Source organism: Aulonocara stuartgranti, assembly GCF_965226115.1.
Source record: "Aulonocara stuartgranti genome assembly, chromosome: 19".
Classification (NCBI taxonomy): Eukaryota; Metazoa; Chordata; class Actinopteri; order Cichliformes; family Cichlidae; genus Aulonocara; species Aulonocara stuartgranti.
Genome location: NC_138955.1, coordinates 10,535,970 through 10,555,700, shown reverse-complemented (window position 1 = coordinate 10,555,700; position 19,731 = coordinate 10,535,970). Strand labels below are relative to the sequence as shown.

Here is a 19,731-nt window from a genome sequence, read left to right as displayed (position 1 = left end):
TCCAAGGTAGAGAAGAGAGGCCAGGACATGGAGAGTGGACACACCTGTGTGATGAAGTCAGAGTCAGAAGAAATGACATCAAAAAAGGAATAAAGCTCATTTGGAAACCATTTAAGCGATATAACTGCACCGATATAATCTTATTAGAAACTTCATTAAAGATATAGTGCAACACAATGTTTCTAACCCAGAAGCACACGGAGAAATATGTTTGTTTGTTTTTTTAATATCACCTTTCAGTACAACAATATCCAAAAAGAATTTCAGTCAGCACTAAAGGTAAATGTTCTGCTTGCTACATACAAGGTAACTAAAACTGAACACACAAGAGGTTTTGATGCAACAGTTTCTGTGTCATAAAAAACAAACAAATTATTTGAAAAATGGCTAATAACAACTTATTAGCAACAAGAAGTATGGCGCTTATAATAAAATACATACATATCACACCAGAAAAACATAAATATATATATTTCTTAAGAAATAAAAAATATGCTATTAAAAAAAAAAACCAAGAAATTATTACAAAAAGCTGTACGGAGGTTTGTTTTACTGACAATATTAAAATTGCAATCTGTAAGTCAAACTTTTGAGTTAGGCATCTCAAAATTCTGACAAGTTAAAATCTTGCAATTTATTTTTCCTTCTAAAGTTTTATTTTCCTTCAACCTTCCATACAGCTCCTACTGCATTTTTCACTTGTCTCTTTTTCTTTGGTGCCTCAGGGAACAGGTTTAGTTGAACTTTCAGAGTCAACATTGTCTTTTAATGACTCCGCATAACATGGCTTCATATCCAAATACACAAGACCCGGAATGTCTGAGAGCAGTCTGGCCTTTTCTCATCTTAATTTAAAGAACTGTACACATTAAAACAACAACCTTTTTACAATCCTCTTCAATTTTACTAAATGCATAAAAGGTTTTGTGCAAGCAGCCACAAACACAGCACTCCGAAAAACAGCTACATAACACATTCAACAGCATTTCAAACAGAAGGCAAGAGAAACTAAATCAATAACAGGCTTCAGAAACAAGTGGGAGGGGAAGACCTTAAAAACTCACCTCATGCAGAATCGGGGTACTGAAAACTATGAGAGCTTAACCCTGGAGCTGGATAATAGTCTCATCAACACGTTGCATGTTTGACATGAAGGCATGAACCATCATGTTCTGGTTCAAAACTGATCTGCCCTCATGCCCTTAAGAGTTGATAATAGTCAAAAGGTTCCCAACTTTCCTCTTCCTTGTTTTGCTACAAAACTTTTTTTCCCCTCGTGTTTTTTTGCAGTGAGCTGATTAACATTTGCAGCTACAAAACAACTCCTTACCATTCCTCCAGGTTTGCCTACATGGTGCTACTATAAAATACAGTATATAGCTTACATATCTTTCTTTTCCATTTGTGAGAATTGCTAAGAGATATTTGAAAGTCATATTCTGCTGAATTAATCTTATTGAATATGTGAGGAAATGCTGTAGGCACACAAATGTAGCGGGAAAAGGACTAAAGAGAAGTTTGTGAAAATTGTCTTATTTTGTTCTGTCTATCACTACACCGTGTTTTTTTTATGTGCATCTGCGAGGAAGCAGTCAAAGATGTACACTGGTGGATTTAAAACATTAACAGAACTGGCTGCATCTGTCAGTCAACATATAAAAGAAAGTAAACAGACAAAAATGTCACTGAGGAGGTAAAATGCCTGCTATTTATCAGGGGGATATAAGATTTAGAGGGGAAACTTAAGTGGTCTCAACCTGAAAGCACCTAAAAGCAACTGGCAATAACTGTAATGCCAAGTCATTCATTTAAAAACATCTCATCTTTGGTAAAACAGTCTTGAAAATATTCATGTGCATGCACAAATATAGAAAAACACCAATATTTTACAAAAATACCTTCATTAAGAAAAAAAAAAAGCTGCTTCAACTTTGTGTCTGGATATAAAATGTAACAGTGCCCTTAAAAAAAAATCAAGTAAATAACATTTCAGGTGCAAATTCAAAAGACAGACCGACTCCGTGATGGAGAGGATCTAAGTGCTCGCTGCTAATGATGCGTCTTTGCGCGTCCCGCCGATTTACGAAGAAAGGAAAACGTCAAGATCGGCGATGACGGCTGCCTGTCGTCTGGCAACAGTGTTCACGAGACGGTGAGGAAAAGATGGAGTTCCTAGGTCCAGCTGAAAATAAACAGAAGAGGAAACGGAGATAACAAATGACATCCATGTAGTACAGCCTGCAAATTACACTCACCAGACACTTTGTTAGGTGCACCGTGCTAATTATGAGCTGGACCCCATTTTCTTTGTGGAAAGAGTCAACAAGGTACTGAAAACATTCTTCAGAGATTTTTGGTTCACATTGACATGAGAGCCACGCCTCACACAGTTGCTGCAGATTTGTTAGCTGCACATCCAGTGAAACAGCCATTAGAAGATGGGGACACACTGCGATCATAAAGGCATTGATACAATCGGTACCAAGGCCTCCTGAAGTACGTCAAGGAAATAGTCCCCACACCATTACACCACCAGCCCAAACCACTGATACAGAGCAGGATGGATCCATGTTTTCATGTTGTTTACACCAACACCACCTGAATATTACAGCAGAAAACGAGATTCAAACCTGGCAACATTTTTTCATGTTTCTACAGCCCAAAGTTGGTAAATCTGTGTGAATTGTAGCCTCAGTTTCCCGTTCTTCGCTGAGAGAAGAGGCACCTGTTGTGGTCTTTTGCTGCTGTACACCAGAGATGCTCTTCTGCATACCTTGGCTGCCTAAAGTGGTTACATTTGAGTTGCCTATCTGTCAGCTTCTGGCCACTCTCCTCTGACCTCTGGCATCAACAAGGGATTTTTACCCACATAACTTTTTGGACCATTCTCTGTAAACTCTTGAGATGGTTGTCTGGGAAAATTCCAGTAGATCAGCAGTTTCTGAAATACTCAAAACAGCCTGTCAGGCACCAACAACCACGGCATGTTTAAAGTCACTGAAATAACCTTTATTCCCCATCCGTTTGTAGTTCACAGAGTTGCTGCCATGCGATTGGCTGATAAGATATTTGCATAAATGAGTAGCTAAATAGGTATACCTAATGAAATGTCCAGTGAGCAAGTTACTCAAACACAGCAAATACAAAAATACAATTATGTTTTCATTATAAAGATGGACTCTGAGTGAAGTCTGTCTGTGCTGTATCAGCTGCTCCTGTGGTAAACTTGGTGGAAGGTGAAAAAAAAGCTTCTACTCCACGAAACTAATTTCCCTAATAGTGATAAGCCTGCCAGTGGAGAGCCATAAAGTCATCCTGCTGTTTAGATCAGCACAATCAGCCTCAATAATCAGCTCGAAAGACTGATTTACTGGAAGTTAAAATGCATAGACTTCAACTCTGCTACCCTTCTGTTGGTTGTATTGCAATACACACAACTGCGCTATTACGTATATCTAAAAGTAATACAGTGGGAATATAGAAGTAATTCACTGAAAGATGTCTTTTAGGTATTTTGGCCTTTAAACGGCAGCCTCCAAAATGACCACAAAAAAGAAACCGAACATAATAACCTTCACAAAGGTCAGATTTATTCTTCTGAATTATGTGAACGCATTACTTTTGCACCCAGTGAAATAGGGAGTGATGCATGAGAGCCTGCGGATGTATTTCTGGCAAGCATATTTTACCTGTAGCAGGTAGATGACTCTGGTTACTTCCTTTTCATTACGTCTAACTGGTTGCAAGATCCAGCAACTGGGCAACATCTCCCCACGGATGGCGTCCACACTGGGCCGAGGGAGAGACTCCTCAAACACAGACTGCATTGCCAGCACGTGCAGGCCACCCTGCGGCAGAGAAAACAATATCAATAAAACAGGTGCCGCTGCACTCTTTTGATCAGCCGGGAGGCAAGTGTACACCGACACCAACAGCTGGACATGATTTCCTCCACACCCACTGCCTCTGAGTCAGAGTGTTGTTTATGCTCGGTGACTTCTAAGCATGAGTAGTATCTAAATAGCATGTTTAACATTTTGTGGATGAGGAACATGCTGTTAAATTGTTGTTTGCACTACAATGTAATCTGGATTTTTCTTTGTCAAGCTAAAGCGTGCAAACGCTGCACATACTCCCTGAGCCTTACACAAGAGAGATGAACAGTAATCATGCACGCCGGCTGGTTAATGTTGAAGCTGTGCTCACCTGTTTGGACAGCGAGCTGATGCAGCAGAAATCTCGCGGCTGGCTGAGGTGACAGGTGGACGAATCTGTGAGAATGTAAACTAAACAAAAATGGAGAGATACGTGAAAATGATCAAGTATAGTCGATACAAACCTGGAAATAAAACAACTGGGGCAATGTAATAAAAGCCCAATACTGGAAATAGATTTACTACTATAGAAACAGACAAACCAAACAGCTCCTGTGCAAGGATTTTATTTGCAGTGTGATGTTTGAGCGCAAGGCTCTTTCTCAGACTTTCATGAATACACTAACGAGCCTACTCATAATCTTCACAACAAACCACACATGACATATCTCGCCTTTTTCAGACTTCCATCTGTTAAAAAGTAATAAAAATAATGCTAGATAGTGTAACAGAAGAGCGTGGACAGGAGAGCAGTGAGAGAGAGTGGAAAGACACACAGCAAAGGGGCTCGTGTTGGACTCAAACTCGGGCCGCTGCATCTTTATCTTCAATTCTTTATGTATATTTTAGTGTCTGACAGACTCTTACTTGTTCTTTGTGATTGTGTATGCTGTACAAAAATCAATAAATACAACATTTAAAAAACAAAGTCACATATAAAGAAAAACTACACTACAAACAAATCATGTACCTTCAGTACGTTCTACTACGTGTTTTAATTATCCAGCACCAATTCTGTTTAATACTGGGATACTAGACTGGTGGAAAGAAAGTTCACTAAATAAAATGTCATATTCACGATACAGTGATTTGATACTTTAGTTTAAATTCTACATGCTTGCATAAAAAACAAAAATTATCCAAAGAATGAAAACTTGGAGAACAAGAGGCCAGCAGAAGTAAAAAAAGGCCTCGTGGTGGGCTGCAGGTATTAAATGAAAACACACTGCAGGTGTGAGAATGGAGCTGGCCGCGTAATAAAACAAACTTGGCAGTGATGAATGAGACTGTGCTGAACCACGCTGTAGTACAGATAGTTAATGGATGCAGATGCGTTCGCTGAGAAGAATTTGCAGGCTCTATTAACTGCGTAGCACAAAATATAAATAGTTTTGCTGTCAAGATGAAAGTGTAAATATTATATTTTATTTTTAAGATTTGCTTTTTAGCAAAAGCACAAAGGTTTTTGCAAGGTAAACAGATTGCACAAGGCCACCTTACATAATTCATCAGTTTTTCTTTCTGAGCAATGACGTTTAAGCAGTGTTTTAGTTTTTGAACTCTCTCAGAAAATAAGCATCTTACTTTTTAAGATGATGTTTTAACTACTAGCATTATAACAAATGAATGGATAGGGAGGAATGAAGTTTCAAGAAATCTCCTTAAAATTGTGATATTCAGGATAACTCAAGATTAAATATACTGTCATTAAAACTGCTGCCTATGAGGATGTTGGCTCACCAAGCTGAGTGCTGTCATCTAGTGGTCGTGTCCACACTGAGCGGACTGACTGATTGTACATGTGGCTCTTGGACAGCTGGGAGATTAGGTTCCACAGGCTATCCGGTGGTCTGTCCAGCTCCCCAGCCCCCAGGAAACCGTGGACAGATGGGCAGGAAGAGGGTTTGTAGTATGCCTGAATTCCCCGTTCATCTCCTTGGTAACTGGGTAAAGATAGACAGAGTTCATTTTCTAATAGCACATAAATGATTTTTGTGTTGCAAATTGTCTACTTGCTCAAAATTATCCTGGAGCAGGCACGGAGGAAATCGAGAAAAGGGGAGATGGTTGGAGAATGCTCACCTCCAGCCTGCTGCGGCTTTGCCCGTCACCAAGTTGCCAAAATCCCCTGAGGCAGCCAGTCGCACCTGTCGAGAAAAAAATGTCTTACTCACCTCAAAAACAAATGCCAGTGAGAATAAACCCGAAATTTTTATAAAAGGACAGTTAATTACTATGTGAATCTTTCAACTCAAATACAAAATACTAATTAGAATGTCTCTCCTAGAGCACGTTTTTCTACAGCTGACTTTTCAGCTATATTACCTCAGCCAGAGCTCGACCGAGAAGACTGAATGTGATGTCCTGATAGGTTGTCGATATGGAAGACGAGGAGCCGACGGATGCTGTCCGCTGGCGTGTACAGGCCGGAGATGAAGTCATCAGAGGTTCAAACCCGCTGCTCTGTTGGACGTCTAATAAATCACATGATATTATTAGCACATTTAGATACAGAGGGTGTAAAGAAGAGGGTAAAGAAGTGGTGACAAACCTGGGCAATGATCTCATTTATTAGTCGCCATATTTAACAAATTGCCAAAGCTTCCAAGGAAGGCAAATATAAAGCCTGAAATAGCAATGATTTATCTGGACGTCTTATTGAAATAATAATTAATCATGATTATTGCCCAAATCTATTTGGGGTTGGTGATTAACTGTCCTGCTGTTACCCTGGGCTGACAGCCACCCTCTCTGTGTCTTCACACTCTGTGGAGCACAAATAGGAGGACGTGTCCCAACCTTCAGCCCTTCATTCTTCATGATCTGGACAGAAGAAAAGTTGAGCCTTTTTAGCTCAGTCTTAAATCTCAGTTTCATTTCAAATCTAATGTATCATGTAGCATTAATATACAGACCTGTCCTGTTCGAACTGGTCTGTTGCCCTGCTGTAGTTGGGTGGTGTTGCCACTGTTGTACCCTGATGTTGGTCCAGAGGAAAGACTCAGACTGGACCCCGTGCACAAAGTGCTGTTGCTTATCCTTGTCCGATGCCTCAAGTCATCCTGTCCGGCACACGTCACCTAGAGTCAAGTTCATACAGACAAAACTATTTATCCAAACATTTACAACAACATCTAAATGCTGCACAGCACACAGGATCCCCTCTATAGTCACTTTTATCATGATAAGATGAAGACCCTGGAGTTCACTGGCTGGGATCTTTAATTATTCTCTGTGATATGGATCTGACTGACCTTGTCTTCCTGAGATAGGGCCTGCTGCTGTAGCCTCCTCTTCTCAAGCTCAGTCCGTTCTCGCAGTCGTTCTCGTGCCTTTGCGATCTCCGTCCTGGCTTCTTCCCGAGCTCGACCATAGTCCCGCAACAGCTGCTCAATGTCAGATGGATACTGGCTTTCTTCCCTTGGAGCATCTGGCATTCTTCAGTAAAAACAAATAAGAGCCAAATAGATTTTCTGTTTACATCACTCCTGAAAACCTAAGCACGAAATGTGAGATTCAAGGAGCCCGTTGTGCTTTGATTTTGTGAAACTCAGCATCTCACCTGGCGCTCTCTATCACTTCTTGCCGAAGCCTTTGAAGATGCTCTTTGTGCCGACTGGGCATTGCAATAGATGCAGCCTCCTGAGGACGGAGGCGTGGGTGCTTGCTCGGACTCAAGCTACGAGCTCTCCGGTAAGTCTGGAGGCGCTCCTCCCTCTCCTGCCTCAAACCCTCAATACTCCTGCGATGCCTGAGGGATCCAATTTAAAAAACAGTAATGTCAATGAAGTCTAAGAGAAGACCAGTTTTAGAAAATATCAATGTATCCGCAGTATCAATTACGAAAGCGTTTTATGCTTTAAAAGCTGGCACTGAATGTCAGGTGAGAATATTATTATTATTTCTTTTGGATTTTTTAATTAGGTATTTCCACTTTGGTGTGTATTAAACATTTTAAAGCAAATCTTATGTCAAAATAGAGCATTTGTGGCAACTGTATCCTTACACATCATACAGCTGCTGTTTTGTAGAAGCAGAAGCTGGCGTCACAAGCTCTTCTTTGGACCTCGGGGACAACATCTTTAGCAGCGTGTCCGTCTCTCCCAGCCTGTAATGAAGCTTAGCCTCTGCCAGCTCCACAGTCAGTGGTGTCGGGTTCATGTTGAGGTTGACCGTCGCCATCACCTGCTCTCTCTCCTGTCGCAGCTTCACTATCTCCTTTGCCCTCCTGTCGCTCTGCGCCACAGATTCTGCATTTGAACCAAAGCTCCCGACTTCACCCCATTCGGCACACTCTCTGCGTTTGTTGTGCTCACTGGTCACAAATGTGGTCAGGTTTTTTGAGCATTTTGACTGTTGCTGATTGACCCCCGACCAGTTGGTGAACTTGTTGTGCATAGGCAGGTCCTCCGGGACTCTCTGATTATCTTGACAAGGAAACACATCGCTGACAGGTTCAATGTTCACAAGCACATCTGTGTTGCATTCACTGGGTGCTAGTGACATTATATCATCCTCTTGAGGTTGATCAGCCTTGTCGCTGAATGGAGATAGACTGTAGTTAAAATCCCCAGCATTAGGCACAAGTCTTCTGAAGTCTGATGCCTGCTGTTTGTGCACATCAGCCTGTTTTAATGTGGGGGAAATGTGGTTCTGCAAAATTAAACCATTTGCTGAAGTAGGCGTCCACTGCGGGGATGCCACCGGCCATTTGGACCCGAGCTTGTGGTTGTCCTTGTCTTGATAGTTCACATGTCTCCCATCAGAATCTGCATATGTTTCCATTGATGGATTTGGACTTGAAGAGCACTTATCTAATCTTTTAGAGCTTGTGCAACTAATTTCACTCACTTTCTCAAGTGATACTGATTCTAATTTGTCAGAGGAAGAATCACAATCCCGTAAGGACATCCGATTGCCATCCGAAACAGAAGGAATGGTCATGCTGTCATCCTCAGAGGGATGGTTTGTCTTTTGAGCCTTATATTTTGCAGAACATGTTACCGACTGTTTACCCTTGAGCCTCGTGCGTAATCTGGCTCCCACTGTAAGAATAGGAGAAGACGCACGGTCTGTATATGTGACCATTTTCTTCAGATGAGGAGATGTGAGGTGTGTTAATGAAGGGCTGTGATTTTCTTGGTAGCAGATTTTTGATGACCTATGGGTGATTTCAGGGACTGCAGTACTTCTGCGGCCCAGTGCTTCAGAGACTCTAGATGAAGCAGACCTTACACGCCTTTGACAGTCAGCTGCAGTCTTTGCACGAGCAGTTTTGAGAGGGTCATTCGCAGGCTGTGAGGAAACAGAGGTGTTAAACCTCAGGTCAGGCATACTTTGCATCTTTTCAACTGTGTTAGATTTTGTTTTTACCACACAGTGGATATTTTTGTCTTGAGAGACACTCACAGCATCAGAACCAATCACTTTGACTATGACATTGACTTCATGAGATTTAGACTTCTCACTGGGTGACAGAAGAACAGCAGCTTTCTTCTCTGCTGGAGCTACAAGCCTCTCAGTCTGGATCCCAACATCTGCAGCTGTCTGAGTTGAGCAGTCTCTCTTGGTGCCACCATTAGACTCGACGTAAGATGTGCTAAGATCAGAGAAGTTAATACTCCTTGAACTGGAACTGCGAACTTCACCTGTCCTCATTCCCTGGACGTCCCCCAGCAGGTTTGAGGTGCTGTTGATTAACTTAGAAATGTGAGCTGACATGCTTTCCATACTGGCCCAAGTTGGAGATTCTGTGATATCCACCTTGTTTTTCTGTGACGCGGGTACATCTGTGTTGCTCCTTTTGTGACGATCTTTCCTCTTCAGAGAGCTACAGTTCTTACCGTTACCCTGCGCCTGAAGCTCACGCTCAGTCTGAGTACTGTGTTCGCATGTCCTTTGTGCGTTTGTTTTGCTCGTCTGGCACTCTTGCTCAGGTGAGTAAACAAACATGATTTCATCTACTCGACCGGAAGCGTTGCCAGGATCGCCAGGAACACTGTTGACTGAAGAACCGCTGTCTGCTGTCAGATTAGCAGGGCAACTGCAGATATTCGCAAATGCCTGTTGACAGGGTGTAAGCCGAGATGTTTTAGTTGCTTGTTCTTTATAATCCTCCACACTACTAAGAGTACTAGAGAGTCCCTTGTTTGTAGCATATGTGCTAAGATGAGAATTAAATGGAGAGTTCTGCTCATTCAGACCATTATCGACACTGCAGCACCTTGTTATACGTTTCTCTGAGCTGTTTAAAAGTGGAGAATTACTGGATAGGTCAGCAGCACTTCCAAACGCTGGGTAGCAATGTTGGCCTGAGTCGTCTTCTTGCCACTGGTGAACATAAGGGTTGATGTCACTGGATGCAAAATGAATAGGGGAGTCTTGAGACTTTGGCACATGCTGTGGCTCCTTTTTGTTTCCATGCGGGCTAATTTGTTCCGTTTTCTGTGACACTGACCGAAGAGGTAAGGAGTGTCTTTTTAGCGTGTAAGCTTTACTAAGCTTAACTTCGTTTTTGCCGGGGTTTCCATGGGAAAAAGTCTTCACGTTTGATTTGTTTGCTGCTGCTAAAGTAGATTGTCCTGCATTGCTTTTTCTTGGCTGTCTGACTTCAGGTTTGACATCATTCTGAATGTCAAGCTTGACCCATTTAGATGCCAGCCTGCTGTGATGCATCCTAGTGGCGGCGTGGTCCTCCTCATCCTCGTCTGATGACTTAAGAGAGGAGTCAGAGGAAGATGTGGGACAGGTCCTGATGTGAGACTTTCTGAACCGCTTAGTTTTGCCTTTTTGCATCATAAGAGAAGAATTTCCTAACATGCCTCCAGTTGTGCTTTTCTTGGGCTCTTTGGCGATTACAGGTCTAAAACAACTTGGATTTTTAAAGCAGTTTTGCTGTAGCATTTTAGATTGTGACTCCGCCGTTACTGCTCGATTGTGTGGCACGAATGGTTGGGTCAAAGTCTCTTTGTCACTTTTCATTATGCAATCTCCACTGCTAATGATTTGAGTATTTTCATTAAATTTGGGATGTGACTCAGATAAATTTGGGGGTTTGTTTTTGCAGCAGCTCTGAGACGAGTTATCGGAATCAGTCTGTCGATAGCTGAACTCATCCTGTGCTGTGACAGAAGGTTTGCCTCCTGTTGTGGTGTCTCGTTCAACATTTACATCATGCCCAGCCGAGCCTTTCATGCAGACATCCTCACCACGGGGTGTGTTCTGGTTGCTGTAGCTTCTGTCTGCTTTAAACTGATGTAATCCACCACCAGCTAATAACTTCATGGCTCCAGATATTTCGCCACTGGTTTGGAAATGTTGAATCATCTTTGGCGTGTTTGGTTTGGGTGAATAATTATCTTTATTGACAACGTTCGATGCAGTTTCCACACCTGTGCGCCCCATAGCAGTACAGCTACAATTCACTTTTATGCAGTCAGTGGTGAAAAGTGTTTCAGGGCTTATTTGGTTAAGTTGTGGGCATGTCTGCTTAGCATTGGAAGCTGGGGGATCTGTCTGGCTGTCCGCTTTTTTGGAGCAAATATCAGTAATAACTGGATGAAGATTAGCTATTATTTCACGTTTGCCTGCATCATTAATTTGTTTTTGTGTTACAAAGGCATCACTTGCTGACAAAGAGTCGCTAGCGTGCTCGCACCCTGCCTGGCTGCACAGAGTCAGACTTGAGTGGATATGTGGAAGTGAGTTTTGGAAAACACAGCGGCTGAAGACCTGCTTGTTTAATGTTCCATCAGACACGCTATGAGCGCTGTCAAAGGTTTCCGTCACTTCAGCACATACAACCGTGCTGCTATTCCTCAATTCAGCTGCCATAGCTGAAGCCAGGTGCTCACTTTTATCCACCTTATTTTTACTTATCAGTAAAGTTTCCAGTGTAGGATGTCCACTCAGGTTTGTTCCTTCTTTCGCTTGATTACTCCTTTCATCTCGCAGATGTTTTGCTGTCCATCTACATTCATTACTGTTTGAAACAAAATGAATTGCAGATGATGACAAGGCATTCAGACTTTGACTCAAGCTCTTCCTGGCCCCATCACTATCCATCAATGTCAATTTCATGTGCTCTTTCACCACTTCTGCGATTCTCAGATCAATAGTGCTGCAAATAGCATCTGACTTGCATACGTGTTCTCCCCTTTCCTGGTTTTTTCCATGGTTATTCACTCGGGATTCTCTCTGTTCTGTTTCTACAAACTGTTCCTTTAGGGTTACACCCACCTTTTGGACTACTTTATTATCGCCAAATGAAATACTATTCTGTGAATCTTTTTCATGACTCTGAAGCCCAAACTGAGAGTCCTCAAAGACGCCACGACTTGGTTCGAGTTTCCCACTGCTGCAATCAGATACTGGCAATGCAACTGAAGACACTGTATCTTGTGTAACGCTGCCAACAACACAAACAGAATCACATCCTCTGCTGCTAGTTTCTACTGCAGGCTCTTCTTTATTAGAATCCCCGGTGCTATTATTGTCATCAGGGCAAATCTCCTCATGGCTGTCACCTGATGCACAGCAGAAGCTTACCAGCTCGCTGCTGTCCTGTGTATTTGGTATTTTCAAGCTGCCCATGAAAGTATCTTCTTTGTCTTTGTTTCTCTTCCTGGAATTTTTACAAGTTGATTTATCAACTTCCTGCTGTAGTGCAGTGGCCTGCTCAGCGTCTTTGATTCCATCCCTTATAAGAAATGCATCTTCTGCATTTGTAAACTTACACTGCTGTAAATCTCTCACCTTTTCTGTTCCACAATCGAGACTGCATACTCTTGCCTTTTCAGTAGAAGGTTTTAAGAGACTTGCAGCTTCAGGCATCTCAGCCAGTACTTCACGTGGGTTTGTAGGATTTGTGGAGAAATGGATTACTGACTGAGACAATGAGCTGCACATTTCATGGTCAGAGGACACTGTAATGTCAGCAAACATCATATTGGAGGAATCTGCAAACACCTGAATCAAATTTGATGTTGTTTGTGTGGTCTGGGAAATTTCAGTCTCCATTTGATCTAATGAAGATGCTGGATGCTGACTGTAACTGAAAATTGGAGTACCTGTAATAGAAGGATCTCTCATTTTTGCGGGTTCTCCTAAACACTCTGCACAACACCTTACATCCTTCTGATTATCAGACTTCAGGGCATTGTCTGGTGTTGTCAGCGCCTGAAAACCCCCCAAAACTTCAAGGTCGTGTTCTTCCACTTTCATGTTTACACCTTCAGTGCTAGTGGACGTAGAGCTATGGCTTCTAGATCCAACCTGAGAGCCAGACAGATTCATACTTGTCGGACTGGGACTACTGCTGCTGATCTCTGCGTGTCGGAACATAATGTTTCTTTGAAAAGGTAGAGAATCCCTCTGCATCCTGGGACTCTCTGCTGCATCTGTGGAGGACCAGGCATCAGTGAGAACCAGCGGGTTTTCTGGCTCCCTCACACTGCAGCTGCTCAGAGAGCGTGGGCTACTGGTTAAAGCCTCCACATTCCCAAAGTCCTGAGTTAATTTATGTACAGTGTCTCTGCCTCTAGAATCTGCTACTAATGAGCTTTGAGAAGAAGGCTTCATTGTTGTATCAATTTGTCTTGTCTTCGGGGAGCTTTGATGGCTCCAGTATGCCTCTATTGGGATTACGAGAGTTTTCTGACAGCTGTCCCACTCAAAACTGGTCTCTGCTGTTTTAGTGTGCAGCTTGGATGAATCAGTGGAATCCGTCACCAGTGAGTAGGTTGGTACCAGTGTCTGGCTAAATCTCTTCACTGTTGAGAATTTAACAGTGCTCTCCAAACTGAGTGAATCTTTAGACATCTGACTGTCTTCACTCTCTGCTTCGCTTTGAGCTGCATCCTCATGTCTCAGCTGCTCTGCTAGAGCTGTGGCATAAGCAGAGGACAGAGAATCAAGAGAGAAAATGCTCTCGCAGTCTGATGTCCCATTGTCTTTGACTTCTCGCTCTTCCTCCCATCCAACCAGTCCATGCTGCTCATCGATCCATCTACTAGTCTTGTTCATCAGAGCCTCAGTACTATGCCACCGTCTATGTCTAATGCTCTCAAACAGAGTCCTTTGGTCAAGCTCCTCACACGAGACTGTAGTTTTAATGGTACATTTCCTTTGACCCATTTTGGTGTCTCTAAGGCTCTTGTCTCTTCTTTGTCTCCAGTGAAATTTACTTGTAAATTTTCCAAGCGGCTTAGGCAGTTGTCTATTCACACCTGAGGGAGGTTTTCTGAACACTCTGGACAGAGCTCTTTTTATCCTGGGCCCCACAGAACGAGGAAACGACTTGCTGATGGTTCCTAATCTGCTGTTATCTGCATGACAGGATGTTTTCTCGTGCATAACAGGGCCATTCTCAGAACTGGGTTTGTCTGTGGATGATCCTTGAAAGTTTTCCTTGCCGACTAGCAGCAAACTACATCCAAGAGGCAACTTCTGTGTACCCGTCAATTTCTGGTCTGACCTGTTCTTAAAAGACAGGTCTCGGTTCGGAAGCAGAGGTTTCCTTTCTGGCCTTTCCCGGCAGAGCTGGGTTTGTGGTCCCTCCTTGGCAGTCTGTGTGATCTTTTCAGGGGAGGTTACTCCATTCTGGCGGGGCTGATTTTGCTCTGAGAAGATAGAACCAGAACAACTTTGGGTCCTTTCCCGAGGAAGACACTCATCCGAAACCCACTTCCTGCTACCAGTCCAATCGGACGTTGTGGGTGAATTTAAAGTCAGGTCTGTGGATCTGTTTCTCTTGAGGAAGTGTCTGTTGGAGAAGGAGAAAAACAGATGTCTTAACAGTCAAGACCTAAATAATTAAAAAAAACCTGAAAAACTGCTTCCTGAATCCTCACCAACAGATTTTACTGTCCCCTTACCTGAAGATGGGTGTGTTCTGTGGGTAGAGTCGGGACAAAAGATCGGATGAAAACGAGTGTCTACGAGAATCAAACGGTCGTCCTTTGACCTTTGAGGGCGATCCAGCCTCAGGAGATTCTGGGCTGTCTGGTCCTAAAGGCAGAGTCTTTTCCAGCTGCTGTAACTCTTTCTTTGCTTCCAACAGATGCTGCTTGCTGGCGATTCTCTCCAGCTGGTAACGCAGCCTTTTGCGCCGAATGCGGCTCTCGGCCCGGCAGAGAGCGTGATGCTTTAGCAATTCATCCTGCACTGCCTTCTTCCTGGCTCTTATCACTTGGGATGGACAATCCACTGAAACATCTTTCTGATCCCTGAACACATGACTTGTTAACCTCTCCAGCAGGGGTGCAGGGAGGAGGTCTGCTTGAACTCCAGACTCCTGAGTGATCCTCTGTTCAACAGCTGTCAGGCGATGTTTCTCCTTCAAAATCCACTGCTGGACTGTTGATTAAAGACAGAAAGTAGGACATTTTGAGCACTAGAAATCACAATCAATATGACTTTTGGTATGTCATCCTTTTTTCTTTTTTTTAAACGATGCAGAATTTCAGCTTGGATTTTGAATAATACTTGTGTAAGTGATGAAATGCAAAGAGTTCTCACTCTCAGTGTGCTGCTGTTGGAGGTAGGCCTGCTCCCTTTCTAGCTCTCTCTCAGCCCGTCTCTGTTCAGCCTGAATCTCCTGACGCAAACTCTCCACGAAGCGTTTCTGCTCCTCCACACGCTGCCTGGCAGAAGGCTCCTCACCGGGAGAGAAGCATGCACCCACCTGCTGTGGGAGATTCGCTTCTTTGACACTACAAAAAGAGATGCATGACACAGATGAAGCACAGACTGAGAAACGATGATGAAATAAGAGAGAAAAAAAGACAACCATGGAGAGTAAAACGATCATTTTACCTCACCTATGTGTAGTTTGATGTCTAGAATTTTATAGTTTGGTGGCAGAGAGGTTGAAAGTAAAGGATACTGTTGTGTTCAGCGTCTCATGAGTAACTAAGCAACCCCTGAGCCTGAATCGTAAACAGCTAACTGGGATTGTTCACAAGGGTGGGGGCTAATGGAAACATGCACTCCACCAAGTGGAAGGACTTATGCATGAATCTACAGGAAGGACACTGGATTTGTAATTCTTATCAAATATGAAAGTGGGGACAGAAAAATACCTGTTTAACCCACATATATTCACAGAGTGGGAAACATTGCCTTAAAACAGTATTTACCTGTTATCAGGGGTCACAAGGCAAAGCTCTGTGTAGGTGCAGGTCATGCCACCTTCACTGGCCTTAAAAGAAAAATTAATATTTTAGTGTTTACAGACAAAATAAGAAATGTGTTAAAAGGGAAATTCTGTGTATCATTAGCATTCAAGTGTATCACCCAATCATCTGCTCATCATAAATATTTTCATGATTGTCATCCTAATCAACAGCATCGCATTCGTTTTGGGACGATTAGCACCTACCCGCCTGCGTTCCCGAAGGACAGCTGCTTCAGCCGGGTGGTTGAAGCGGAACTTATGCACTCCTCCCAAGGTAATCACTGTCCCTGGAGACAGAGAGACAAATCTTTCATCATGAGCTGTGCTAAACCCATGGCATTGTGTTCATGGAAGCTGTGTGTGTGTGTGTACCCTGCATTTTTATCTTTAAGGTAACTCTGTAAATCTTTAAGCATATGTGCATTTATATTTTTTTCAGCTTTGCTGAATGTATATGTGTGTCGAGAACATCATTTTTTTCCCCTGCTTATTTGAAAGACAAATTGCTCACAGCATGTTCTTTTGATTCTTGGATGAAATTCAAGTTTCGTTTAAGGCCAGCATTAATTAAGCAAAAGGCATCAACTGCATTTGAAGTCATGAATTAGCTTTACGTGCAGCAGAGCAAAGCAGTAACTCACCAAAAGCTGATTTACAATATCTACATAAAAATAATCAATCAAATCACAAAATTGGACTCGCACAGCTCAAATCCAACATTAAAACTACAGATGGCACGATACCACTTTTTTATGTGCGATACCGATATCATATATTTGGATATCTGCCGATACCGATATGAATCCGATATAGTGTGTTTTTTAATCAATAAAACTGTTTTTTTAATATATTGCTGCATTTTGTATAAGTTCATACTCAAGTTTAAATAAACAACAACACTAAAGCTATTCTATTATACCTGAATGTAAAAAATACACTGCACCCAAAATATTTCATAGTTCAGCAAAACTGATCAATCTAATAAACTTAAACCTACTCAATCCTTCCTATTCTGGTATTTTAAAGAGTACTTAGCAGAAATATTAAGCAACCTAACTAACAGGGTTGCAAACTCCCAGCAAAAAAAAATAAAAAATAGGGAACCACCCCCCACCCTCCACCTCATGATGCTTAATCGACGTAATCAACCTTAATTTGATGCAGTGTGGGGGAAAAAATGCACAGAAATAAATTATTTTTCAAGAATAATTAAATAGATTCAACATCTTTCTTCAACAGAATTGCAGACTGCACAGATGGTGTCTTCCCAAAGGAAAAAGTAGTATAGCTTACTAGGGTATATTAGACTTAACAGTTACTATATACAGTAATGGACTTCTATATATTTTACATAAGCTTAAAACTTTGGGTGTAAGATTCAGATAATTATTTATTAAAAGCTAGACATTTTAAATGAGAATAAGAAAGAAAAGTATGTCTTTGTGCCCCCTTTTCCCTGTTCATGCCCTATTGGCCCCCTGGCTAAACTTTGCTAGATCCGCCCCTGCACAGTTACCAGCGTCAGCTACGTAGAAAACGATCCTGGTGTAGAAAGTAATATTAAATAAATTCTAACAACAGCTTATCAAGCTTAAACGTGCTGCTGTTGTTCAGCCGCTGGTTTCCTCTTTCTGGCGCGAAGTGGGCCAAAAACAAACAAGAGAGACGGACACGCGACGGAAAAGCCGATCAGCTGACCATTAATCAGTTTCACGATTGAAGTAGCAGCAAGAAGAGGCAGTCGCTCCATATATCGGTTGTTAAGCTTAACGTGGGAATGCTTTACAAACATTCAGAGATGAACTTACACACTTGCTTTACTTCTCTCTGGGATAACTTCCTCGGAGATGAAATGCTGGTTTGGTAGCGAGGCTACAAATACACACAGCCGCTCTATCACGTGAGCACACTGCTCCGACGTGCTACGGTTATGAGCCGAGTTACGCCGTGTCGCAAGTTTTGTGAGGTGCTTTTTTGATATTTAATGGATCGGATTACATTTTTATTTCTCTCCGATATCCGATCCAGTAATTTACGTCAGTATTGGACTGATACCGATACGTAATATCGAATCGGTCCGTCTCTAATTAAAAAATAAATTTTTTTCTCCTTTTTGTACCAAGATAACCAGCTTCTGTCACATTATCTGGGGCAAACCTGCTGGGAACCAAAGACAGTATGAACAAAGTGCTCTGCTGAGGACATGAGCTGACCTTGAGCCAGTCTACAGGACTCTGTGACCTCTCTGTCGTTGAGCAGGCAGACACAGCTCGGCACTGGCCTGAGTGTCACCACACCCCCGTGGTTTTCAATCTCACAGCTGGCGCTGCCCTGCAAGACTACACACAGAATACAGAAATGTTGTGACACATTTTGATTTAGAAAGCTGTACCGTTGCTGCTATTCAACTACACAACATTTACAGCATCTAATGCAACATTTAATGAAAAAGGGGCTTATAATACATCCACATCGTCATAATGTACCCTGCACCTTGTGTGCAATAACCTACATGACAAACTCAAAAATATACTTTGTCTGTATTGTATCATTTCTGTTTCCAGACCTCTCTTATCGCATGGCTTTAAGAGAATAAATAAATACCTATTTGTGGTTCTTCAAATTGGTCCTGAGGTCCAATGCGGGTAACTCCTTCCTGTAACAAAAAATATATTGTGAGCATGATAGCTCTAATCAAAATCCACATACAACACAAAAATATCTAAAAAAAAAAAAACAAGCAAATATTTTGACACAAAATCTTCTGTGAAGGGGTTTTAACGTCTATTCTTTCACTTACCTGGAAGAAAAATAAATGTGATTTGTTTAATCTGAAGTCTTATCTAATGGGATTAAAGGCTTTCTTATTTGGTGTCAAGTCCACATGTGCTCCCAGGTGGCCTCAGTTCTTCACATGCAGGAAACTGTGTAATTGTCAGGCCTAAGGGTACGCTTGTCATTGTCAGAATCAGGACAGCTTAAGCTCCCCTGACTCCTAGCCTCAGAACTAAGAGCCTCTTATCCAAGAGAGTTTTATGCATTGCAGAAGGTACACGCAGACACACACACGTACACACAGAGGGGAAGTTGACAGGACAGTTGGAAGATACAGTGAAAAGAAAAGGCAACAGAAACGCACCTTTTCTCAAGAGTTTTTCTAGAAGTACAGAGAGAAATAGTAGTACAAGAAGATGAGAGGATTGGAGGGATCTAGTAGAAAAACAGAGGTGGTTTTAGTCAAGTCAGCTGACAAAAACAGTAACTTGAGATTTCAGAAAAGTAGAGCAAATGCAAAAGTTTGCATTCTGTTGTTTGTGCAAAAAAATATATTTTGAATGTTATGGCATGCCTGTAAATTACAAATACGTATCTCCTGGGTTGCAAAGACACTTGCATAAAAAGAGAAAGAATATAAACCCTGTATTTCCTTTTTTTCTCATCATACCCTGAGGTGATAAAAGACGACACCGGTGCTGAGAACATCTCCATCAAGGGCAACGAGGTGTGGCTGGAGGGAGTTGATGAGGAAGCCGGCCCGGTCTCTGTTGATGTCCACACTGTACTCCTCCAGGAGCTCCTTCTTGTCTCTCCAGCTGTCTGACCAGTCCTTTGTCAGCTGCTCCACCTGCAACCCAGGAATGGGTAAGGGGAAAGGAATGTCAGGAAGAATGGGAGGTAGAA

General features: G+C 42.3%; 1 protein-coding gene across 1 annotated transcript in view; it reads right to left on the bottom strand.

Annotated features, from left to right (window-relative positions):
- Window positions 1–210: 210 nt before the first annotated feature.
- stard9 (StAR-related lipid transfer (START) domain containing 9) overlaps window positions 211–19,731 on the bottom strand; it is a 40,235-nt gene continuing 20,714 nt past the window's right edge. The window contains exons 15-32 of the mRNA XM_082515875.1: window positions 19,496–19,675; window positions 18,655–18,706; window positions 18,264–18,389; window positions 16,255–16,337; window positions 16,013–16,074; window positions 15,393–15,586; window positions 14,750–15,230; window positions 7,882–14,637; window positions 7,438–7,626; window positions 7,130–7,313; window positions 6,791–6,955; window positions 6,605–6,698; window positions 6,201–6,349; window positions 5,958–6,022; window positions 5,616–5,818; window positions 4,207–4,286; window positions 3,690–3,848; window positions 211–2,182 (exon numbers count right to left, since the gene is read on the bottom strand). Coding sequence (XP_082372001.1) covers window positions 2,081–2,182; window positions 3,690–3,848; window positions 4,207–4,286; window positions 5,616–5,818; window positions 5,958–6,022; window positions 6,201–6,349; window positions 6,605–6,698; window positions 6,791–6,955; window positions 7,130–7,313; window positions 7,438–7,626; window positions 7,882–14,637; window positions 14,750–15,230; window positions 15,393–15,586; window positions 16,013–16,074; window positions 16,255–16,337; window positions 18,264–18,389; window positions 18,655–18,706; window positions 19,496–19,675 — 9,324 coding nt within the window. The 3' untranslated portion in view covers window positions 211–2,080. The remainder of the gene's footprint in view (window positions 2,183–3,689; window positions 3,849–4,206; window positions 4,287–5,615; window positions 5,819–5,957; window positions 6,023–6,200; window positions 6,350–6,604; window positions 6,699–6,790; window positions 6,956–7,129; window positions 7,314–7,437; window positions 7,627–7,881; window positions 14,638–14,749; window positions 15,231–15,392; window positions 15,587–16,012; window positions 16,075–16,254; window positions 16,338–18,263; window positions 18,390–18,654; window positions 18,707–19,495; window positions 19,676–19,731) is intronic.